Raw genomic sequence first — 22,089 nt, forward strand, 5'->3', positions numbered from 1 at the left:
TTTTCGTGGTTCATATCTTTTTTTTGCAAATTTCGTTTTTGTTTTCAAATTCTTTATATTTCGTGGAGGGATTGAAACGTTAATTCGTGGTTGATCGGATCATGCGTTTTCTTAGTTAATCCTTTTTTAGGTATTGGTTTTGTTTATTTTTAGTTTTTTTGTTTTGTTTTGTTTATTATTATTTTCAAGGCAAACAAGCAATTTTGTTATTCGAGCTCTCAAAATGCCAGATTATATTAATTGTTATTATAATTATGATCGAAAGCATTAATATTGGTTGGTTTTGTTGGTTTGTAAATCAATAAATTAATTTCATTTTTAATTGTTTTTTATTTTTTCTTTTCAAACAAAAACAAATTTCAAACAGGCGTAAAAACAATGCACAGCAGCATAACAAAGGGGTGGCGGACGGGGCAGGCGGTATGTGGGTGGGTGTTAACGGTTAATCAAGAAAAGAGAGAAGAAAAAAAAGACAGGGACAGAGGCAGAGGCAGTCACGGAGTTCAATAGAGGATCACATCACTTCGATTGTGTGGGCTTTGTTGTGTGTCAGAGACATAAAGAGACTGTCTAAGCGAGACAGCTCATCAGTTGATATGAAATTATGAAAGGGGGAAGAGGATATAGATACAGAGAGTGAGAGATAGAGAGCAGAGTTAGGGATATGTGATGGGTGGGCATGAGTGTGGGTGTGTGTGATGTGTTTGTGTGTGCATGTGTATATTTTATGGCAAGCACAAAAACAATTCATAATAATCATCAAAAATTAGAACATATATGGCTTCAAATGACGGTTGATTGGGACTTTTTGGGATTTCCCCTTTTGGCCTCGCGAACAAATTTTCTCCACTCCGAACAACTCGAAACAACAAAAAAAAAAAGAGGTCAGCCTGCCGAGGGCTATGCTCATACACATTTTTCGGTTATTGGGGGGTATAAATAATCTTCTTTAATTTCGCTTTCCGTCTCAGTCTAAAACAAATATTTGGTAATGTGCCCCTTAACCCTGCAGTGGCGGTGCAGCGAGTCCTTGCGCTTGAACCCCGCATCGCAGAAATCGCACCGAAAACTCTGCAACATCCCGCACTCGAACTCCAGGTGACGCTTGAGCGCCGACAGCCGGCTGTACGAGTTGGGGCACTGCGGACACTGCAGCTTGCCGTCAGCCCGCTGCTCCGCATTCCGCGCCAACACCATTGCCGAGTTACTGCGCACTGTCGGCGGGGGAACAGTCTTCCTGGCGCTGGCTCTCTTCTTGCGCGCCCGCAACTTGCCCCTACGCGTCTGCATCTGCGGTGGAGAAAGCAGTAGTGGAGGCGAGGCCATGGGCAAGCACGAGGTGGACAGTGGTCCGCGTGCTGGTGGCGGTGGCGCCGGCGGCGGCATGTCGCTGTCATAGTAATACATTTGGTTTAAGCTCAACTCGAGGAGACCTGCAATTAAAGGTTGGAGCAAAGAGCAAATAGAAAAACAGAGCACGCACAGAGAATGACAGAGAAAGATAGAGACAAACAGAGAGCAGCTAGCGAGCAACTGACCGAACTAGCAAGCGAGCGAGCGAGACGACACGACAAACTCTTACAATTTCAACGATATCTTTCTAACGGTAACACACTCTCCTCCTTCACTCGACTCGTATTTTCCTTAATTCCTTTTACTTATTTCTCATTGAGAATCAAATTGTTCAATTCTAACCCATGATTTATTTGTAGCTTTTGCAAGAAATAGTCGATTTTTATATGATTACAACAATTACATATGTTTATATGTTTATCCCATTTATATCCTCTAGGATCCGATCCTTCTTCTATTCTCTCTTTACGGCGCCCTTGTGCACATAGTAGTAGTGGTCTTGCAGCTTGAAATTATAGTGAAAGCCGCGTCCGCACATGCGGCACACATACTTCTTCGGCTGGTTGCACTCTTTGCGCATGTGTCGCGTTAGTGTGCCCAGCACCTGGTACCTGCGACCGCACGTTTGACACACATACGGCGCTGCCTTAGCCGCATTAGCTGACGTCGATGGACGGGACGGGGCTGGAGTCGGGACCTGAAGCTGTGGCTGAGACCGATGATCGCCACTGCTGCCACTGCCACTGCCGCTATCCGCGTTGACATTTCTAGGGAAACGGAACGGAGAGAACATGGCAAGAGAGTGGGTGGGTGGGTGGTAGACTGGTTTTTTTTTTTTGAAAGCTCAACAATTGGGGAAAGCACAATTTACCTGCGCGACGTGGACGAAGATGAGGCAATCACCTTGCGCTTGCGCCGTGACATCGTATGGGTGGATGTGGAGGCAAGTGTCTGGCTCTGGTAGGTCTTTCTGCGAGCCACTCGCTTTGAGCCACCGCGCACGGCAGTAATTTTTGGCAGAACAAATCCGTCTACGTCTACACACCAACAAGCAATGAGAGCAATGTGTGTGTGTGTGTGTGTGTGTGTGTGTGTACGAGAGAGGGTATAAAGAGAAGAACAAATAGAGGGTGGTTATCCATCTATGCTATCCGCACTCCTACGAAAATAATCTCTTATCATGCCTGATCACTGATACGTATTCCCTATTCCACATAACGATCACAAAAGATTTATATTTACAGCAAACTGCAAACAATTTCCACGATACCATGTTAAAATTACATTTACTAATAAAGCCTTACTAAATGACTATGCATATGCATATATTTCGCTTGATTAAAGGTTCGCGTGTGTCGCACAACCCCAATATCTTGATAAAGGTTCATTCAATCATTCCTATTGAGATCAAGATCCTGACTGCATTAAAAAAATGCTCTTTTCGATCTTTTTAATAGAAACACCTCGATGTAGAAATCCCAGAATAAGAACAACTCTTAATTGAATTAAGCCTTTAAAGTTTAAACAGTTAAGGAATTCGATTTCACAAATATTTAAAGGCAAACTAGAACAGGAATATCCTAATAATTTCGGTAGAAAATGGAGAACATTTCTAACCAAAAATTAATATCTTGAATCTTTAATAGATTTATTATTCCTTCATTAAAGAAATGAATACTTTAACTTTTTTCAAGTTTAGTTAATGCTCAATCATGATCTTGAATCTATTTAGATAAATCATATATTCAGAAAGGGGGAAACTAATTTGCAAGCCGTCTATCTTGTTCTTCTGATCTCGGCCCTTAAAAACGCTCTTTAAACTCTTTTTCTTTTTTCGTTTTGTATATTATATTTCTTAGTTATTTTCTATGTAAATGCAAGTTGAAAATGTATAGTAATGTGTTGAAAAGGGAGAAGGGAGAGAAGGGAGATAGGGAAGAGAAGTTCAGATAAAGAGACGACATATACCACAGCTACAGATTACTTAATATGTGGAGGGGGAAGTGTTGTTTGCCTATAAACTACATATACAGAAGCTTAAGCTTTTAGTCAAAGGACACACAAATTTTGGTAGTATTTTAATATTAACAGCAGCACTAAAACACACACAAACACACAGTGAGAGAGAGAGAGAGAGAGAGACAGCAAGCAAACAATCCTTAAAAGTTTTCAAGAGCTTTTCCATACATTTCCTAGTTACAGAACAAACAAATTGTCATCCGTGTGGCTGTGTGTTGCGAGCCAACAAATTCAGCTGTGAACTGGGTCAAGGCCATGCAAACAACTCTCAACTGATTGAAACCCAAAACCCGATTTATACAATGCGTGGAATTGTGTATCCAAATAGTGAATTAGCCAACAGGACCGCAGAGAGCTCACGCCCCTTTAAATCAAAGTATCAACATAGCCCAAAAACTAAAATAGACTAACTTCAAGGTCATAGTTAGTGCATCTACACGAAACACTAAACAGATATGTATGTCTAAACTTTTAGAGCAGGCTACCAGGTTACCAATTATGTCCGTAGCTATGTGTTATGATCTTTCTGCCGACTGCATACTGGCAAAAATACAGATCTTTAGGGTATTCCATAATAATTATACGGAAAATGCAGTACCAACTACTGACCTAGTTTTAACGCTTCTCGGCTAATCAACAATTTTATATTTTATATAAATTGCCCCCCAGTACAGTACAGTACTCTCTGCTGATGGGCAAGTGGTAAAATCAGCTTAAACGTGATTAACCGATATTCCGTAAGTGTTGGTTTAGGCATTCGATTTCCAGACAAGTTACTTTCTACAAATCAAAATTCCCTCAAAAAAATTACAACTGGCAAAAAAAATAAAATAAAATACTTCGCAGATAATATTAAAAGTTAAATCGCATATCATTTAACGTCATCATGAACACAGAGCATCATCACGGATGCAGCGTGAAAATAAATAGCAAACGAGCCGAAAACAGCGAAAGAACGAAAAAAAAACCAACAAACGAGATACATTCACAGAGATATGAACATTAATATTATTGCTTCTTTTCGCTTCCATTCATTCCCCTTACTCCTCTCACCTTTTGATTGTCAACAAATAACCGCAATGCTGATTAAAGCGAGTGACAGAGTGTAAGAGGGAGAGAGAGAGGGGGAAAAAAAAAGCTCGCAATCTCTCATACATAGAAAACATTTTTAGCCGACCTTGAACTTGAACGAGCACCAAACACGACGACGAATGCCTCGAGCATTGTGTTGTTGCCGATTGAACAATTAACCAAACTGCAGATAGCGTCGTGGTGGAGAGAGCGAGAGAAGTAGTCAGAGGATCGACCAGTACAACAACAACTTAATGGATATTATAATAAAAAAAACACTTTCAGATATCTCTTGAACAAAGTCGAAATAAATTATTGAGCAAACGAGATTCTTGTACAGAAAATAGAAACGGGTGATATGGGTGATTAGGGGTGGTAGAGAAGTGGATAATGGGACAAAAACAAAAAGTAGCAAAAAGAAAACTAAATGAGAGCTTTTAAATCTTTCAAAAAGTTAGCGACCCAAAAATCATTCCTATGAATGGCCCTAAACTGCATAGATATACTAAACCAAAATGATTACGATCAATGAAAAATCTTTTTCTTTACAATTAAACCTCAAGTGTGGTATTATGTATGTGACTGTACATAGATTGGGGGGGTACTCCAATACAGATTCGATTCTTTCATTCCCGATTATGGATAGAAGTGTTTTTTGAATTCGTGTTTGATGTTTGATGTTTGTTGTTTGGCAACGCTTCGAGCAATTTTCGTTTCCCTTTTGGTCGAGAAACAAACACGCCAAACGCAAAAGTTTCAAGTAAATATATATGTACAATGTAAGTTTAATGTGTATACTTAAAAATAAACCAGAAAAAAAAATAGATCTGTATGTAATGTATTGGTAATAACACTATAGCTTACCCTGGGCATTGGCGTCTCAAAGAGCGCCCCACCCCCTCCTCACAACCGCTTTTCACAGCCACTTTGTGAGCGGGTACAATTTTGCACATTACCTGGAATATTGCTGGAAATTTGTTTCTTCATGTGGAGGAAGATGATTTGGAATCTGGGATTTGGGATATGGGGATACGGGGAGCTGGGGAGGGATGTGGTAATGGTTGAACAGAAATGAACTTAAAATACAAAAATTTATTTCATTTTTGCATGTCACTCCGCTCAACCGATACCGTTGAGCGAAGCATACTTACCTGGTGGGATACCTGATCTGATCCGGCTGAAGAAGTGTGCTCTGCTGCAGACTGCCTGGGTCTCGTTCAGATGCCTAAAGCCACAACTGTACCTCACCATCCACCGGATGGCTACAAGCTTTATATCTGGCACTGACTTGACCTTCAACAGACAGCTAATCCTCCTCGCTGATTCATCTGGTGTGGGTCCATCCGAAGTCTTCGACGTTCTTGACTGATTACACTTTGCACTTGACTCTTTAATGGGGATTTTGGTTTGTTTTTTACAAAAATGCGCGACTATGCGAAACTTTTGTTCTCTCTCTGATAACTAGAGGAAACGTTTGCGCACAGCTGAAGAAGACGAAAACCGAGGAGGAGACAGACGCAAACGCGGAGAAGCGTGATAGGAACGCGCGCGAACTTTGACGAAAGGGTTTAACCCCATTCCCCAAAGCCTGATCGAAAAAGCTTACTGACTAGCATAAAAACTAAATACAAATTCATATGGAAAATAAACAGAAAGAAAAAAAAAGTCCCGTCAACCAAAATAAAGCAAACTATATATGTAGTAATAGGTATAGTATAGGTACTAAAATAAAATTTAAAACTGCATGCGTATTTTTCATAAATATATATATATAAAGTAAAACATTGTGTAAAACATTAGCACGCGCTGAGAGTTCTGGGGGCAGAGGACAAACAATCAAAATATGACACAATAATGTGGGCGAGAAATGATATGTGGGCGTAGAAGTGGACGTGTCTGTTGCTGTGGCGTGTGGTGGCTGTTGTGTGTATTTGATATGCTTCAAAACAAGGCAAAAGCAATGTTAACAACAAACAAAATTCAGTTAGTTTCAAAAACAAATTGCTGGAAGTGTGGCCAAACTTTTGACGCGCCTGTACTGGTCTGTATGGTGGAAAGCAGCGAGAGCTTATTGTTCTCTCTCCCTCTCTTCTCGTTGTATTGCCAGAGCCCTGTTTTATACACAAAAGCACACATAGACAGCAGCTCAGATAGAGAGTGCGAGAGAGAGATAATGGGAGCGATAGATAAGAAAAAAGACGGTTGTAAAGGAGCAACGGGACCACATTGATCACTCACAGACACATGGGCACAACACACTCACACACACATATACAGCAGTGGCACAGAAAAGTTTTCTCCTTAAAAGCTAACTTAAATTACGAAGGAAAATTCATTTTCATCTGCCTAAAATTGGAGTGTGTGTGTGTGTATGTGCGTGTATGTTTGTGTGTAAATGAACTTTGCTCTGCAGCTGGCTTAATGTTTTCTCAGGGTGAAAAATGGAAGGGGACGACAGACAAAAGGAAGTAAAAAGAGGAGGAGAGAGAGAGAAAGTGAGAAGGGCGAATATGGTAAATAATAATTGTTTAAATATATAGTAATATACAGTAAGGCAAATAAGGGTTAAACAAACACCAATTGGTAAATGATTACAATTAAAATTCAACAACAAATGATCATACATAGAATCATACATACATATACATTGATATATAATGGTAAAATGAAAATGTGTTTAGTTTTGTGTTGTCGTGGTGGTGGAGAGGGGATGTGTGTGGTTTAGGGGTTGTGGGTGGTGGTAGTATAGCAATCAAACATGTTTTTCTGTTGTTTTTTTTTTCATTTTCGAGGGTATGTTAATAAAAATCAATCGTTATAATTAATATATACAAAATACTAGTCATACGAATTATGTTTGTGTGTGTGGGTGTGTGTGTCGTAATTGAATAAATTATGGATTGTTAGGAAATCATAAATATATAATAAAGAAAGAGTTTAAGTAATACTTTCAACTTGCACAAATTATTTGTTCTGGTTATTAATTATTCTGGTTTTTTTGTTGTGGTTTCTGGTTCTGCGGCGGGAGAGCGGAGCAGATATTACTTGCTCTCTATGCCCGCTCGCCCGCTCGCAGATTGGATATTGTTTGTACTTTTTTTCTTGTTGCTTGCTTTGTTCGTCTAATTATGCGCAAAAAATAAATGGAAAAAAAAAACTTTTCTATTTTCAAGGCTTTCTTTTGAACGTTTTCAAGAGCTTTTTTCGGAGCACGACTTTTGTGGCACAAAATGTTCAATTGTCAAGTAAATATAATTTATATGTATAATATATATATATATGGGTATATATGTATGTGGAAATTGGAGTAATTGGAGTTGTGACCTTGAATGTGGATTCTCTTTTGAAATTTTAGCTCTCGTTGTTGTCGTGCTCTCGCTGTCTTTTAATTCGATTTTAATCTTCGGCTAACGTGTCTATGCTAGGCTTTGCTTTTTCATTTGTTTTGTTTCGTAGCTCATTTCTTCTGGCATGATATAGAGGCAGCAAAAACTCACCTTGTGGATCCCGTTGCTGTGCATCCTGTGCCATGAGTCCGAGTTCATCCTGAGATCTGTCGTGTTGCCATGTTGCATATGCTGCAGGTACAAGGAAGGAGCCATGTTATTAGTATTTCCCCAAGTAGTGTATAGTGTCTCTTTCTCTCCCTCTCTCTGTATCTCTTACAGAACTTACTTTGACTAGATCCTTCGCCACCCTGGCTGGTGCCGGCCGTCTGGTCCAGCTCCTCCATTGTCATATCCTCCTCGTCCAGTGTCAAGTCCTCTACATTTTCGTCGTGCGTATCGTCATCGTATTCGGCCTTGGGCTCGATAACCATTTCTGAGCCCACGGACGACACGCTGTTGTCCTTGACCTTCTGCTTGTGATTGGACGATGACTTATCGACGACGGCTGACAGTTGCTTGACCACGACACCGGTGTGTACGACTCCAGCGGACGCACCAGCGCCTGAAGCCGCCGGAGTGATTCCTCCGGAAGCTGCGCTCACTTCCTCCATCTCCTCGGCATCACCGACGTCGCCTTGGGCGCCTTGGCTCTGTGGTTGTACGTTCTCGGTGTTGATGGCATCGCTGGTCTGTTGCTGCTGTTGCTGTCCGGCTGCTGTCGCAGTGGCGGCGTGAGCTGGGGCGGCTGTCGATGATGTTAGTTTAGCGCTTTCAGTCTTTTTGGTAACGTTGGTGCTGGTCAATGGCTGCTGGGTCGGGACTTGGCTGGTGCCGGCCGCGTTGCTGCCGCCGCCGGACAGCTGGGTGCTGACCAGGGCGGAGACGGCGAGGCCTGCGCTTGTCTGTTGGAGGATAGACTGATTCGAGGCGGCGGCCTGCAGAACAGACGAGTTGGAGTTGTCGTGGGCATCTGCGGGCGGAACGATTTGTTAGATCAACCTGCGACTTAATGGTGGGGGGATTCCTTTTGCAACACTCACCATTCTCTAGGCTGCGACGTCTGACTTTTCGACGACGACGCGACGGACTCGACGAGCCCTCGCGCGATCCGGACACGTCCCCAGAGGTGTCCATTGCCCCGCCGGTGGCCAGGCGAGCGCGCTTTGTCTGTTCCAGTGTGTAGGCGCCGCTCATCTTGCCTCCGCGATGATGCTGGGAGGACTCTGGCTTGGGTGCGGCCGCGGCGCTGCCTCCGCCGGTGCGGTTGTCGGACAGGCCCTTGATCTGCAGCGACTCTGCCGCCTTGAGAAGCGCGGCCAGCTGGTCCTGTGAGATGTTGACTTCGCCACGGTACATGTAGTCCATCATGGCGCGGAGCTCCTGGTACTTAACATCCTTGAGTATGAAGATCGGATGCTTGTCGTACTGTTCTTGGAGTAAGGTCTGCAAATTGCAAAAAGGGAGGATATTTGTGATCTCTGATAACAGGGACAAAGAGATTATTTAATACTTACAGCAAAGTAGGGACTGCAGGCGGATAGAACCACCTTGTGGGCCTTGAGGAACTTGCCCTCAGCGGCGAGCGTGCAGTCGACTAGGGTCTCGTTCTCCAGCAGCGTGTCGAATACGCTGATTAGCGTGCTCTGGTGGTTGTTCCAGCGCAGGCAGAACTGCTGATCGTCGTCCATCTTGGGGCGGTATGTGGACACAGTTGATACGTGAAAGGAGTGTTCACAACGGGGTGGTGGTGGTGGGGCGGAGGTAGCCCACGTCCTGGACGTGGCCGGGCCGGGTTGTGCTCTCCTCTGGCCGCGCTTTTGTGCTACCGTTCTCGGGTGGATAAAGCAACCTAATCGGTACAGTTATAGATACAGTTAGAGTTGGGGAAACAGCTCTTCCTCCTCCGATGATCTTATATCAGTTATGCTGCAAGCAAAAATAACGAAAAGTTACAGTTAGTAAGTACAATGCAAACTCTGAATATTGCAGATTATTTCGCGACTCAAGGTCAAGTTCATGTTCATGTTAAATATTTTAACGCTAAAATAATATCTGGCATCTCTTTCCACAAGCCCCCACACACACACACATGTATACACTTGACTGACGAGATTATTGTTATTTGCATTCCACATCATGCTAATACATACATTTGTACATACATATGAATGCATGCTAAATACGCACACAAGAGCGCCCTCTATGACGCCCAAACACACAACTGCAAATGCAATTTTTTCGTGTTCCTTTTTCTTCTTGTTAATTTTTCAACTTTGCTCTTTCCCTCACAACGGAACTACTGGCGCTCTCTCGGTCTATCGCTCTTTTCTCTCCAACAAATCAAGCGACGCCAAAACTGTGAGAGAGCCTAACGGATTTGCGGCGATGTTACAGTTGCTGCTCCCGCTCCCGCCTTGTGCTAGTGTTGGAGATCGATGAATACGATAAACGACGACGAAGAGACTTCGTGACGACCGAAAAAAGAAAAAAAAAACCCAGCATGAAGCATAAAGAGGGGAAGTTTCGCAGCAGGCAGCGCAGCTTTTGTCAAGTCGCGTCGCTGCAGCAGCACACGTACGTACGTATGTGTGCGCTGAAAGGTTTTTTCTTCGTTGTGGAAAATTTCACAAGTAGACGCACACACATGCACACACTTTGCCAGACGAATATTTATGATGGTTTTCATTTTCCCAAGCACACACACATACAAACAGGCAAACGCCTGATAATTTTGAAAGTTAAAGTGTGGAGCAATCGCCACATTCTCGTCGTCCCCAGTGTTTCATTTTTTTATGGTTTGCATTTAAAAATAGAACATTTTTCATTAGAAGCGAGGCACACCAACACACTGACACATAGATATGGATGACTGGGAACATAAATCAATTTCACAATCGCTCCCCCCTTTGCAAGCGAGCAGCCCAGCATATAGCATAGTATATATGGTATACTCCACAGAATTAATCACAGGCACTTACTATGTAAATAATTTGCACTAAATGGTTTTTCTACGTTGTCTGTCCGTGCATGTGTATGTAATTTAGTAGTGAAGTAAGCAAACCGCACGCGTTGTTCGCGATCTGCCGCACAACGCAAGAAAAACCAAACAAAACTGTGAGCGGATGAACGGTACTGAATCGTCGACGCAAATGTGACGACCGTCGGGCCTCACGTCGCTGCTCTCGTTCGTTTTTCGCTCTCTTTCTCTCTCTCCGCTCTCGCGGTCTGAACCAATGGCCGCCACGCTAACGAAGTTGTGTGCGTGCGAGAGCGAGAGAGCGAACAAGAGTGAGCGTCTCTCTCCTTTGGATGGCACGATATGAAATTGCCAAGCAGCAGGAGAGAGAGCAGGTAGGTAGCGAAGAGCAAAGCAGAGGCTGGACAAAAGGAGCCTTTACAAAAACTGCAGCAGCAATCGTGCCAAACGCGAGCAAAGAAAATATAACGGGAACTACACGAAACGCTCACTCACACACGTATACACAGGTAGAGGCCAGACAACTGAATTCGCCGCAATCAAGAGATTTTCGGTCAGCCTCTGCCCGATGAAGATGAGTTTTTCAAAATGGAAGCGAAAATTATTTGCCAGATGGAGCAGCATCATGCGTGCTCTTCTTTTTATTGTTTTGCTTCCATTTCCTGCCGTAATTTAATCATCAGCTCAAAAGAAAAAGCCAGCTGCAGCCACAGAGAAGGGGGGAGGGAGGGGAGCAACGAAGCGAATATAGAAATTCCCAAATGGGAGAGAAAACCTAACTGTGCTCGTGCCAACATTCCAGCCACGAGCGCAACAGAGATGGCACTATACAATACATATGTACGTGTACAAATTTGCTACGTGACGCACTCGTCAATTGAGGCTCCCTTTTTCACACAAACACATTTGTTGTGTATTTTTTCTTTTTTCAGTTTTTTTTTTTTTGCCAAAACGAAAAGGGAATGGAATCATCCGATCCAAACGCAAAAAAATAGAGAGAATCACCCCCAGCGTGTCAAGTACCGTTAGGCGTCGCATCATTTTCGAGGCGAGGGATCAGTTTTTCCACGAATTAAGGGTATGTACACATCTTCGCCATAAGGAGCAGAGTGCAGGGCCTGCGCACTGGATGCGCCATGTGTTCACTAGAGTAGAGTTCAGTTGCCAGGGGCAGCAGCCGAGGCAGCAGGCTCTTACCCCAACGTTAATGATGCATTGCCTAGACATGGGCCGAGGGGTTTTCCCTCTCTCCACACACACACACGAACGCACGCACAAAGCAGAACTCGATACAAAAGGGGATTTAGTGCACACGCAAAGGGGACAGAGAGACAGTGACAGAGTAGGTAAAACTAGAGAGAGGGAGGGAGGGAAGAGTAGGAGGAGAGGTGGAGGAGGAGGCCGAAACAGCAACAGCAGCAGCAGTCGCATGAAAAAGGATCTCTCTCGCTATCGCTCTCTGTCTCTCTCTCTCCCTTTTGTGACGGACGCGCGCTCTTTGCACATTGCAAGGTTTTGTTTTTGCGCAGATGGTGGAGGATTATAAACGAAAAAATGGGATCCTTGCGCCGTAATGGCGTCGTCGTTGCCTGCTCTTGCGGCTACTGCTGCTGAGAGAGTTGGAAGCGAGAGAGATGGTTGAGCTATGTGTGTGTTCGTGTGTGTGTGTGGAAAAAGTACAGTTGGGTCCAAGAGGCGCATTTCTTTTTGGGGTTCATCATTTTCTTAGTGAATGGGAGAGAATAAGTAAAATGCGAGAATGGGGATGGTGAAAATGAGTTTGTGCTGAGGTCTACTATCAAACGATGTCCAAATTACAGTTTGCGGTACATTGTTAGCGAAAATCTCAACTGGAGTTCAATTTTGCAACCGCATTCTGAATGTTGGGATATGGAAATTGCATCCTCAACACTTTAAAACATGCGATTGCCTATAGGATAATGGATGATATGCTTATAGAGTTGTGCTGAGATCTACTATCAAACTACGTTCAAATTTCATAATACGAAACGTTGTTAGCGAAAAACTCAACTGAAGATATAATCTTGCAACCGCTTTATTATTATATGGAAATCTGATGATAAGCGTCCATATGTTGTGAATAGCAAGTTGCCAGGAGTAGTTATGGATCTAACTATTATTATGTATTGGACCCTGAGAATACTGTGCTGAGATCTACTATCAAACTACGTTCAAATTTCATTATACGAAACGTTGTTAGCGAAAAACTCAACTGAATATTTGATATAGCAACCGCTTTATGGCATGGAAACTGTATACAAATTTCCATCCTTTACGACAAACGAGCTGCTGGGCTCTGGCAATTGGTATAGGTATAGGCTGGATGGAAATGTGAAGAGATCTACTATCAAACTAAGCGTCAGTGTCCGCAAACGTCACGCAATGTTAGCGAAAAAATCTTCATTGATTAATCTAGGCAAACAGGATGGCTTAGAACCCATTGAATCGGATTCAATGCCACATGCTCGAGTGCCACAAATTTTAATGCAAGGGTAGGGATGCGCTGCGATAGGATGGTATATATGTATAGTATGTAAGATGATTGGATTGTGTTGGATGGGATGGGATAGCGGATAATAAAAAGATGTCGGTCCATTCCCTGCCGTCCCCCCCACCCCATTCTAAGCACGCGCCAGACGGCAACCCCGAAAACTGGTTTTGGTCTCTTAGGAGCGGGAGAAGAGGGACCGAAAAAGGGTCCAAAAGTCTAGCCCAGCATTTTTGGGGTTGCAATCATCCCCTAACCAACTGCACCGCAACGGATGTTGTTCTCTGAGCCAGCCCCGATCCCCCCCGTCCTGTCCTTCCAACATATAACAATTTTGTAAGGGCAGATGTTGGATCATGAGCCTTTTTGGCACAGGAAGTTGCCTTAAAAGGCTGGAAATTGGAAACTTGATGGCCCCATGGGGTTTCGTTACCTCTCTCTCGTTCTCTCTTCTTTTCTCTGTCTATCTGCAAGTGAGTGAAAACTCTGTCGGCTCGAGTGTGATTTCAATATGAATGCCCCTCGGGCTCTGCCGCCTGTGCCGTGCCTGTCCCTGCCTGGTTTTCAGTGTTCTTAAAAAGTCAAAAGAAAAACCGGTTCCGCAAAATACAAGAACTGTGCCATTTCGAAAAACGGCTTCGCTGGGCGGACAGCGATGGAAACGACAACGGCGGGTGGTGGTGGTTGGAGTCGGGTTAAGTCGGTCCCCGATCGCATTGAGTTGTTGGCAGAAAAACCAGTTTGAGGAACTCATTTCATATCGGAGCCAGAAAAATTGCCATGACACAGACACTCAGGCCCAGGCACTCAAACCGATGCAGAAAAACAAATTTAAAATGGAAATAACTGAAATGGGAAGGCGGTGAAAGAGAAAGAGCGGGGAGGGGCAGCAGCAGCGGCGACGACTGCCACTGGGCTGGGGCTGGTGCTGGCCAAGAACAAAATATAAAACTTCCCCCACAAGATTTGCATAAAGTGGAATCTTTTTTCAGCTCGTTCCAATCTCCACATCTGTGTCTGTGCGAGAGGTGAGGTGTTTGCCTCTGTGTGAGTGCGTGCGAGAGATATAAAATTTGTATATTTACGACGTAAAAATAAACCGCCGCAGATCCAATGGTCGATGGTGTGTGGCGGCGGCTGGGCTCTAGCTTTGCTGGCGCAGGCGGCACTGACTTTCAATAATTTAATTTCTGGCATTTCAGAATAGCAACAGCAACAACAAAAACCAAACCCAGAACATAACTCCCAGCTAAGGCCCCTACCAATCGCCTCCGACAACCCACGTAGGCGTCGCGTCGCGTCTCTGTCGACTGCCTGTCCCCTCATTTGTTTATTTTTACACCCTTTCTGTTTTTCGCCACTCGATTGTGAGAAGGGAGAGGGTAGAAGAGCATATCCACTGATGGATGGAAGTTATACCAAACGAGGAACCGAATGATTAGCGACTAATCAATGAGTAATACATATATGAAATGGGGAAACTCTAAGATAAAGTTTTCCTCATTCTCCATTTAGGCCTTTCCGAAATAAAAACTAGTTTCATCAAGTTGATATTAAAAGTGTATCGAATATTCCGTTTCGCATTTTCATATTTTCCCCTGACTGCTCCTCGTTCTATGTGTGTTCTGTGCCCGACCGCAGAAAATGTCGTTTTTGCCATTAAAGCAGCGAAAACCGAAGCAAAACAGTCATGAGCCTGAGCAGCCACCTCAAAACTGGTTTCTTGCCATCCAAAGTGAATGTTAAGGGCTTTTTGGACTTGTGTATCAGAGAGAGAGAGAGAGAGAAAGAGACAGAGAAGTCGGGTCTTGGGTGAGACCATCTATTGGAATCCAAATTTGGTCCGCGGCAGATTGGATACGTTGATGAGGTCTGGTCTCCTCATTTTGGTTGTTTGCTTTTTGGGCATATTGTAAATGTAATGTGGGTCTGGCTCTGCTAAGGGATTTTCCAAGGTTTTATTTCAGCCGTAGTCCACATTACAAGAAGTCAAAGCAATACTTCAAACAAATACTTAAGGATAGGATATAATCCATTAAATTGAAGCCTTTTGGGGAGGTGTACTAACTTTCATGATAGTTTCTGCACCGCACCTCCCAAGTGAAAGTGATTTGAGCACGCACCACCCGAAGGCCCAGAGACAGCGCGGTAATCAACAATAACAAAAAGTGAAACACAAAAAGTTCAACGAACTTTTTCGCTAATGGCGGCGCAAAAGCGAAAATATAATAAAAACTAACATACAAAAACAAAAAAATAAACTAAAGGCTGAATAGAGCCCAAAGAGCAGGTGACGATAACGTTGCGCAAAAAAGGCTTGTTATTACGGCTTACTATAATAATAATAATAGCAGCAAAGAATCAAGAATAAAGCAAAATATCAGATAGGTGTGTAGGTCAGTGTAGGGTCTGAAGCCCACTCGCAAGGTCATCGCATTGGGTGGGCAGTGGGCATACGTTTTGATGAATCTGCACAGGCCAAAATATCGTATGAGATCAAAATGAGAAGAATGCAGCAGAGCAGAATAACTAGTAAACAGAGAAAAGAGAAAAACGCTGGCAGCTTTTTTAGGTTTTTTGCGTTTGTCTTTGCGATTTCTACACTTGTTGCGTAAAAAGCTCTCTGCTCTTGAGCGTTTTTTTTTATGGGGCCGTATTGTTATTATTCTGCACATGTGCGTGGAATGTAAACAAATGAAACTTTTGCAAAGCTGCAGTGCCAGTGTGAAATTTGGCAACGTTGTGCGCGCCTTCTAACGGAGCAATAGCACAACATGGCGGACGACAAGGCAGAAATCGCGCGCGCGAGACTACGAAAATATGAAAAATGAAAATGTAAACGTGTCTCTAGAGCACAAAACAATAAAACAAAAAAAAAAAACCGAAGCAAAAGAAGTGTAGCACAAAGTGGAAACCAAAATATGTGGCGAACGAACAGGCACAGGCACCGAGTGTGTGAGAGAGAGAGCGATAGAGAGAGGAGGAGAGACAGAGCGAGCGCCAACTTGGCGCGCCTGTTCACTTGTACATTTGTATGTGTACGTGTGTTTGTGTGAAAAGTGCAGAGAGAAAATTTCACGCTTTTTTTCTCGAACAAACATAAAACGAAAAGCAAACGAAGTCGGGCCCCGAACACCACCACCGAGTCGCAGTGTGAGAGGGAGTAAGAGTAAGAGAGAGAGCTCACCGCGACGTCGCAGCATTGAACAAAATATTTTATGTGTGGAGGGGTCTCGTCTCTGTCTCTGCCGCTGACACTACCTCTGCTTCTGTCTGACAAAGGGGGGAAAAACCAAGATGGCGGCCACACATAGAGCTAGAAATGTGAAAAACGTGCTCTACTTGGGAGTCTGAATATTTTCGGTTTATTTGTGGACTATTTGGTGCATTTGGAAGAGCTTTTGTTCAACTGTCATACTGCTGCGCGTGTTTGCCAGAGTGTTTTCCGCAGTTAATTAGAAAAAGCTTATGTAACGCACTCACTCTCACACACACACACACACACAGCTGCACTCTTTCTCTCTGGAAGTGAAACATTTTCTCACTGCAACACTTGACCTCATTTGCATGGAAAGCAGCGAGTACTTACATAGCTACATATACATATGCATACATGTCTGTTTGTCCGTCTGTGTTCATGAAAATTAATGAAAATTGCCCGTCATTTACTTCAAAATGCATACAAAGCGAGAGCCAAAAGCTCTGCGCTACTTGTGGAAAAGCTTTCCCCTCCTAGAAAAATCGATACCAACGAGCAGCAGACATGGGAAATATCGATTTGATATGCAAAAACCCCTCACCACACCAGCACACACTCACACACATTGATAGATGCTTTGAACACAGATTAGAAAGTACAGTTCTAGGCAGTGCATTTTCGCACTCTTCATGTCAGAAGAAGTAATACTGTTAATTATACACACCGAAATAGAATCACAGGCAGCACGTAGTCGTCGATTTATGAAACTTTGCACATATACAATTTCGGTGTTGATTTTCCAAGAAGTGCACGCACACACACGCGACGGGAAAAGCAATAAAATCGAATTTATTTTTATTAAAGCGAGCCAAGTTCTTCTGGTTTCCGTAGTACGTGTTGTGTATGTGTGCTCATAGCTGCTGCGGAGTAGGCAGAGCAGAGAGGAAGAGTAGCAGGCCACAACCGCACAACAGGAATTGTGAACGCGCGGAGTGGATGTGACGGAGTGACGTGAGCGAACGGAAAGTGTTTGCCTCTAACCTGAGCAGCAGCAGAGTTCGAAAACCGAACACGAAACGAAAAGAGCGAGAGAGCGAGTGTGAGTGCGAGTTCGAAAAATGAGTCGTATCGTGCTCGTGTGTGTGTGTTGTGTTTGTGTGTAGAGAGAGCGTATTTTGTATGCTGGCCGCGCGCGCCCAGAGTTGCCAACGGCAAAAGGCTGCACTTACACTAGCTCTAATCTGTGCGAGTGGATTGAGTCGAGCTTGAAAGCATTAATTAGCATCTGGAACGGTGCTGGGAATATTGATTATCTGCAGGGGGCTTTGGGGCCGCCTTCTTCATGACGATGACACCACTGTGCTATGTAGTGGGTCGGTAGGTTGGCAACTCTGTTTTATGAGACGGAGTTCATTTGCGAAGCCATAATGTTCGCCAAACCGAACACCCGAATGTTGGAAACTACCGTTGCCGAGCGTGAGCACTCTCTTTCTCTCTCCCTCTATGATTGTGTGTGCATCGAATGTACATGCAGCTGTGTGTGAGGTGCATTTTCTAATAAAAAGTGCAAATTATATGATGGAAATGGGGTGGGGGACTTTTTATGATCGCTTGCTGGTTTATTTTGGGTTTTAAGAATGACTTCATCGCTGTAAAATTATGTGCCCCAACCTAACCTTTAACGGTTTACCGTTTAGCGGACTCGTGCGAAATTCTACACGCAAAATGGCCCTACCCGTACTAATTGATCGAACGGTGATACATAGTTATAAACTTCCAACGGGGGGAAGGGGGTGAAAATTATGTTCGCTCACCTGTTTTTTTGTTCACTGGAAAGTCTTCGTCCCGTCTCCTTCTTTGGCACAGAACAGGCCGAGCATCACAACAACTCGGTCCCGTAGAAGCGTTTTCCTTGCACACTATTTCCACTCTCTCTATCTCCTGGAAGCAGGAGACGCACAAACGAACACGTTTCAAATGTATAATTATCTCGGTTTTGTGTCGCTTTTTTAGTTATTGAACAATAAATTATATTTATGAATTTTCACGCAAAACAAACTGCAAACTGCACACGAAACTGTCCCTCTTTTTATTTTTGTGTATTATTTTATGTAATGCGCGCTGAATGGAAAACTAATAACAACTTTTTTTGGGGGAGTGTGGGGGCAACAGTGAACAACAACGACCGAACGAGCGAACGCAACGACAACGATTTTATTCCTGAGAGTGCCGTTGGTTTCTGAATTTGCTGCAAAAAGGTATTGTGCGAGCAGCAAGAATAGAAGTCGAAAAAAGCTACACACACACACTCCCAAATACGTGTATACTGTGTGTGTGTGACACGAAGTTTCTGCTGCATTCGAAAAACCGAAGATCGCTCGGGCGCTAGAACAAGTGAGCGCGAGTCGCATAAGTATGGGTGAGCAAGAGAGAGAGAGAGAGTGTGAGTGGGTGAGAGGGAGCGATGACGATACAGTTGATTGCTTTTTGCAACTGTTCTCGAGTCGGGGAGGGGGTGGGGGATGTGGAAGAAGGAAGTATTGCTAAATGAAAAAGCAAAGAAAATGCTTGGGGCCCAGTATGCTTGTGTGTTGCTGCTCGTGGGGGATGGGTTCATATACACACATACATATATGGGGGGGAAATATGTATGGAGTTTTATGGACACGAAATACATCCATATATACATGGGTATATTGAAAACAGATTGGATCATAGTCGTTTCCACTTGCCACATGAGATTTTATTTCCAAACTAAACCAAAGAAAATACTCAAAGCTTCTGTGGTGTAGCAAGGTACAATTTTTGAAACTAACTCTAGCTCTCCAGAATGTTGACAGCATTAAAAATTAATTCCAATTTATATATTGAATGGTGAAATAAACAAATTATTCTAATAAAATAATGAAAATCTACCAGAAGCGACAATCTGTGCTCTTGATATTCTCCATTTAGTCCCCCCTTAAAATGTTGAGATACGAAAGAAAAGAATTTGGCTGATCAGATATAAAATGTACATATCTACTATGTATAAAATATTAATAGAAGGAGGTATTAGTTAATAAATATTTTTAGCAAGCCGTTAAAATTCCAATGAGCGGTAAGTATTTGTGTAGAAAGGTGTCAGGAAATACCAATAACTTTCTGTTTATAGCTCCTCTCCTATCTTTTTTGTTTTTGCATATGAAGCCGTTTGTTTCTGTCAATTGCTACTTTCTAATGGAATCTTTGATGAACAATACATGCACATATTTCTATAAATCTTTCCCCCATTTTTTCTCTTCTTGCATTAGCAATTGCCAAAACTTGATTTTGATGCTTAAATATAAATGGTTACTTGTTTCTGGTCTTGAAAAGAAACGACAAGCTAAAATTCATGTCAGTTGACTTTGACGCACCTATGATCAAATACCCTTTTTGTTCGAAGACCAGCAATGGCAATTGTTTATTCCGGGCTACGAGATCAATGAAAATACATACATATATGCTTATATTACCTTCTTAAATTCAAATTTAAATTCAAATAAGTATTGTTATGTTTTTTTAAATACTTTATTAGTATGCTGATCAAGCATAGTTTTTTTTTTGTTTCCGTGCGATGCCAAAGTTCTTTCCCAAACAAGAGTACAATTTCGCAAGAGTATCAAAACAATGACCAGCAGCAAAGCGAGAGAAAGAGAAAGATCCCCAATTACACACACACACACACACACACATACCCATAGAACCGCAGGAGCAGCAGGCAAGGGCAACAAAAAATCCGCTGGCTTTGTCGTCGTCGCCCGCGCAGCAGCTTAAAAAAAGCAAGCTGCGCTCAAAGAAATTAACAATAAAAGTTGGAAATTTTTGTTCCTTTTCTTTTTCTGGTTGGCATGACGAAGAAAATATTCGCTGAAGGCAAGAAGAAGAGAACAAGAGTTCCATTCCAAAAAACTCGTTTGGCATTCGACATTTATATACACACACACAAAAGCATACATATGCATATGTGTGTGTATATTTTTGGCAACACTTTTACGCTGTTGCGTTTTTGTTGTTGGCCAGACAAAGTGAAAATTTATGCCGCACCCACCCCGCTCACTCGAGACAGACAAACAGGCGAACAAACGGACGGACGGACAGCAGCAACAATGTTGAGTGGAGCGGAGTCTCCAGGCCGTGATTTCACGCAGCACACAACACAACACACACATTCCAATCAAATCCAATCCATTTCAAACCCGCCAACAACAAATTAACAAAAGTCAATATGTAATTGTATTTTTATACCTGGTACTAGTGGAGTGTTGGCGAATACCAGATAACAAACAACAGGCCAGTAGATATAGCCGTTCCTACCATTTGAAAAAATGAAAACCTACAAAAATAGCCAATACAATCGAAATTCTATTTGAAAATTACAAATTTTCAACTACATATGTATGTATGTTCGACGATCCCCGATCATGGGTATCTTTTAGTCGCAATGGCTTCCAATCCTTATATTTTTGCTTTTTTTTCAAAAATTTTCGTCGACAACTTCGCTGGCTTTCGTTTGTGTGTGTGTGTGTGTAGCATTTTTTGTGGGTTTTCTTACCACACACTTCATTTCGTATTCGTTGTCGCATGCGTGTGTGTGTGTGTGTTTCTGTGGGGCTTGTTGCTATTTTTGATTTCCATTATATTATGCTTTTGCGTCGCTTTTTCACAGCTCCCATTCCCGTTCCCTTTCCTTTCCCTTCCCAAATTCCTATTCTGATTTCTGAGCTTCGTTTTCATTCGAACTCGAAACAGAATTAGCATGTGTGCTCGCTCTCTCTTGACTGCCTCTCTCTCTCTCTCTCTGTATGTGTGTGTGTGTGCCTTGAGTGATTGATGGTCTCTGCTCTGCTCGGAGAATGCTCGCTCACTCACTCACAATCTTCCGCTCCTACCCGGCCGACAGCTTCCCCCTGTCCGAGAAGGGAAATATTGAGGCTGCCAAAAATATTTGTTGTTAATGGAACTTTCTGGTTTTCTTTCGCTGTGCAAATTTATGCTTATTTCTCTTCTTGTGATTCTTTTCTTCTCATTACTTTTTGGGTCAAAGAGATAGAGCCAGAATCAGAGAGGGAGAGAGATGAAAAGAGAGCTGCTAATCTGGGTGAAAGGAAGGCGGACGGACAGACACCGACAGACACCGACATCTCCCCCACCATCCCATTCATCCGCTTCAGTATTCTCATTTTCGTAATCAGCATCATCGGGGTGCCAACTGCGCACATTTCCATTTCCGATCCGCCCAGGATTATCGATTTTCCCTACCCTACAACCACCCAAAAAGAAACACGGCGGACAATTATATTACGAGCAGCAATGAAGGACGACAGGCCGTCAGGGGGTGGTGTGGTCGGGTGTCGGGCGTTGGGCGTCTGGCAACGGCAGCCAAGCATGATCCCCTCTGCGCCTGCTACTAACCACATTTGCAACCCTCCGACGCCGGATACGCCGTTGGTCCCTTTTCTCTTTAGGGGGCGGGGGTTGGTTGTTGGGCAAAGAGCTTTTATGTGTATGCCGCACGTACGTAAGTATGCAATGCACATGCTGCTGACAT

The 22,089-nt window shown here is 43.2% G+C and overlaps 1 protein-coding gene across 23 annotated transcripts in view; it reads right to left on the reverse strand.

Moving 5' to 3' along the window:
• The window catches only part of LOC111077044 (longitudinals lacking protein, isoforms N/O/W/X/Y), a 60,795-nt gene extending 42,047 nt beyond the window's left edge, over positions 1 to 18,748 (reverse strand). For 10 of the 23 annotated variants that reach the window (XM_041592894.1, XM_041592896.1, XM_022371168.2 and 7 more), the window contains exons 1-5: positions 17,242 to 17,534; positions 9,347 to 9,758; positions 8,873 to 9,275; positions 8,119 to 8,802; positions 7,941 to 8,021 (exon numbers count right to left, since the gene is read on the reverse strand). In XM_041592894.1, coding sequence (XP_041448828.1) covers positions 7,941 to 8,021; positions 8,119 to 8,802; positions 8,873 to 9,275; positions 9,347 to 9,520 — 1,342 coding nt within the window. In that variant the 5' untranslated portion in view covers positions 9,521 to 9,758; positions 17,242 to 17,534. Of the gene's footprint in view, positions 1 to 53; positions 1,434 to 1,680; positions 2,121 to 2,224; positions 2,391 to 7,940; positions 8,022 to 8,118; positions 8,803 to 8,872; positions 9,276 to 9,346; positions 9,759 to 10,810; positions 10,934 to 17,241; positions 17,535 to 18,331 lie in introns of those variants that run through there. The other 13 variants (XM_041592897.1, XM_041592899.1, XM_041592900.1 and 10 more) reach the window with 6 other exon arrangements.
• Between the last annotated feature and the right edge of the window lie 3,341 nt (positions 18,749 to 22,089).

The sequence above is a fragment of the Drosophila obscura genome, unplaced genomic scaffold (assembly GCF_018151105.1).
Source record: "Drosophila obscura isolate BZ-5 IFL unplaced genomic scaffold, ASM1815110v1 contig_186, whole genome shotgun sequence".
Lineage (NCBI taxonomy): Eukaryota > Metazoa > Arthropoda > Insecta > Diptera > Drosophilidae > Drosophila > Drosophila obscura.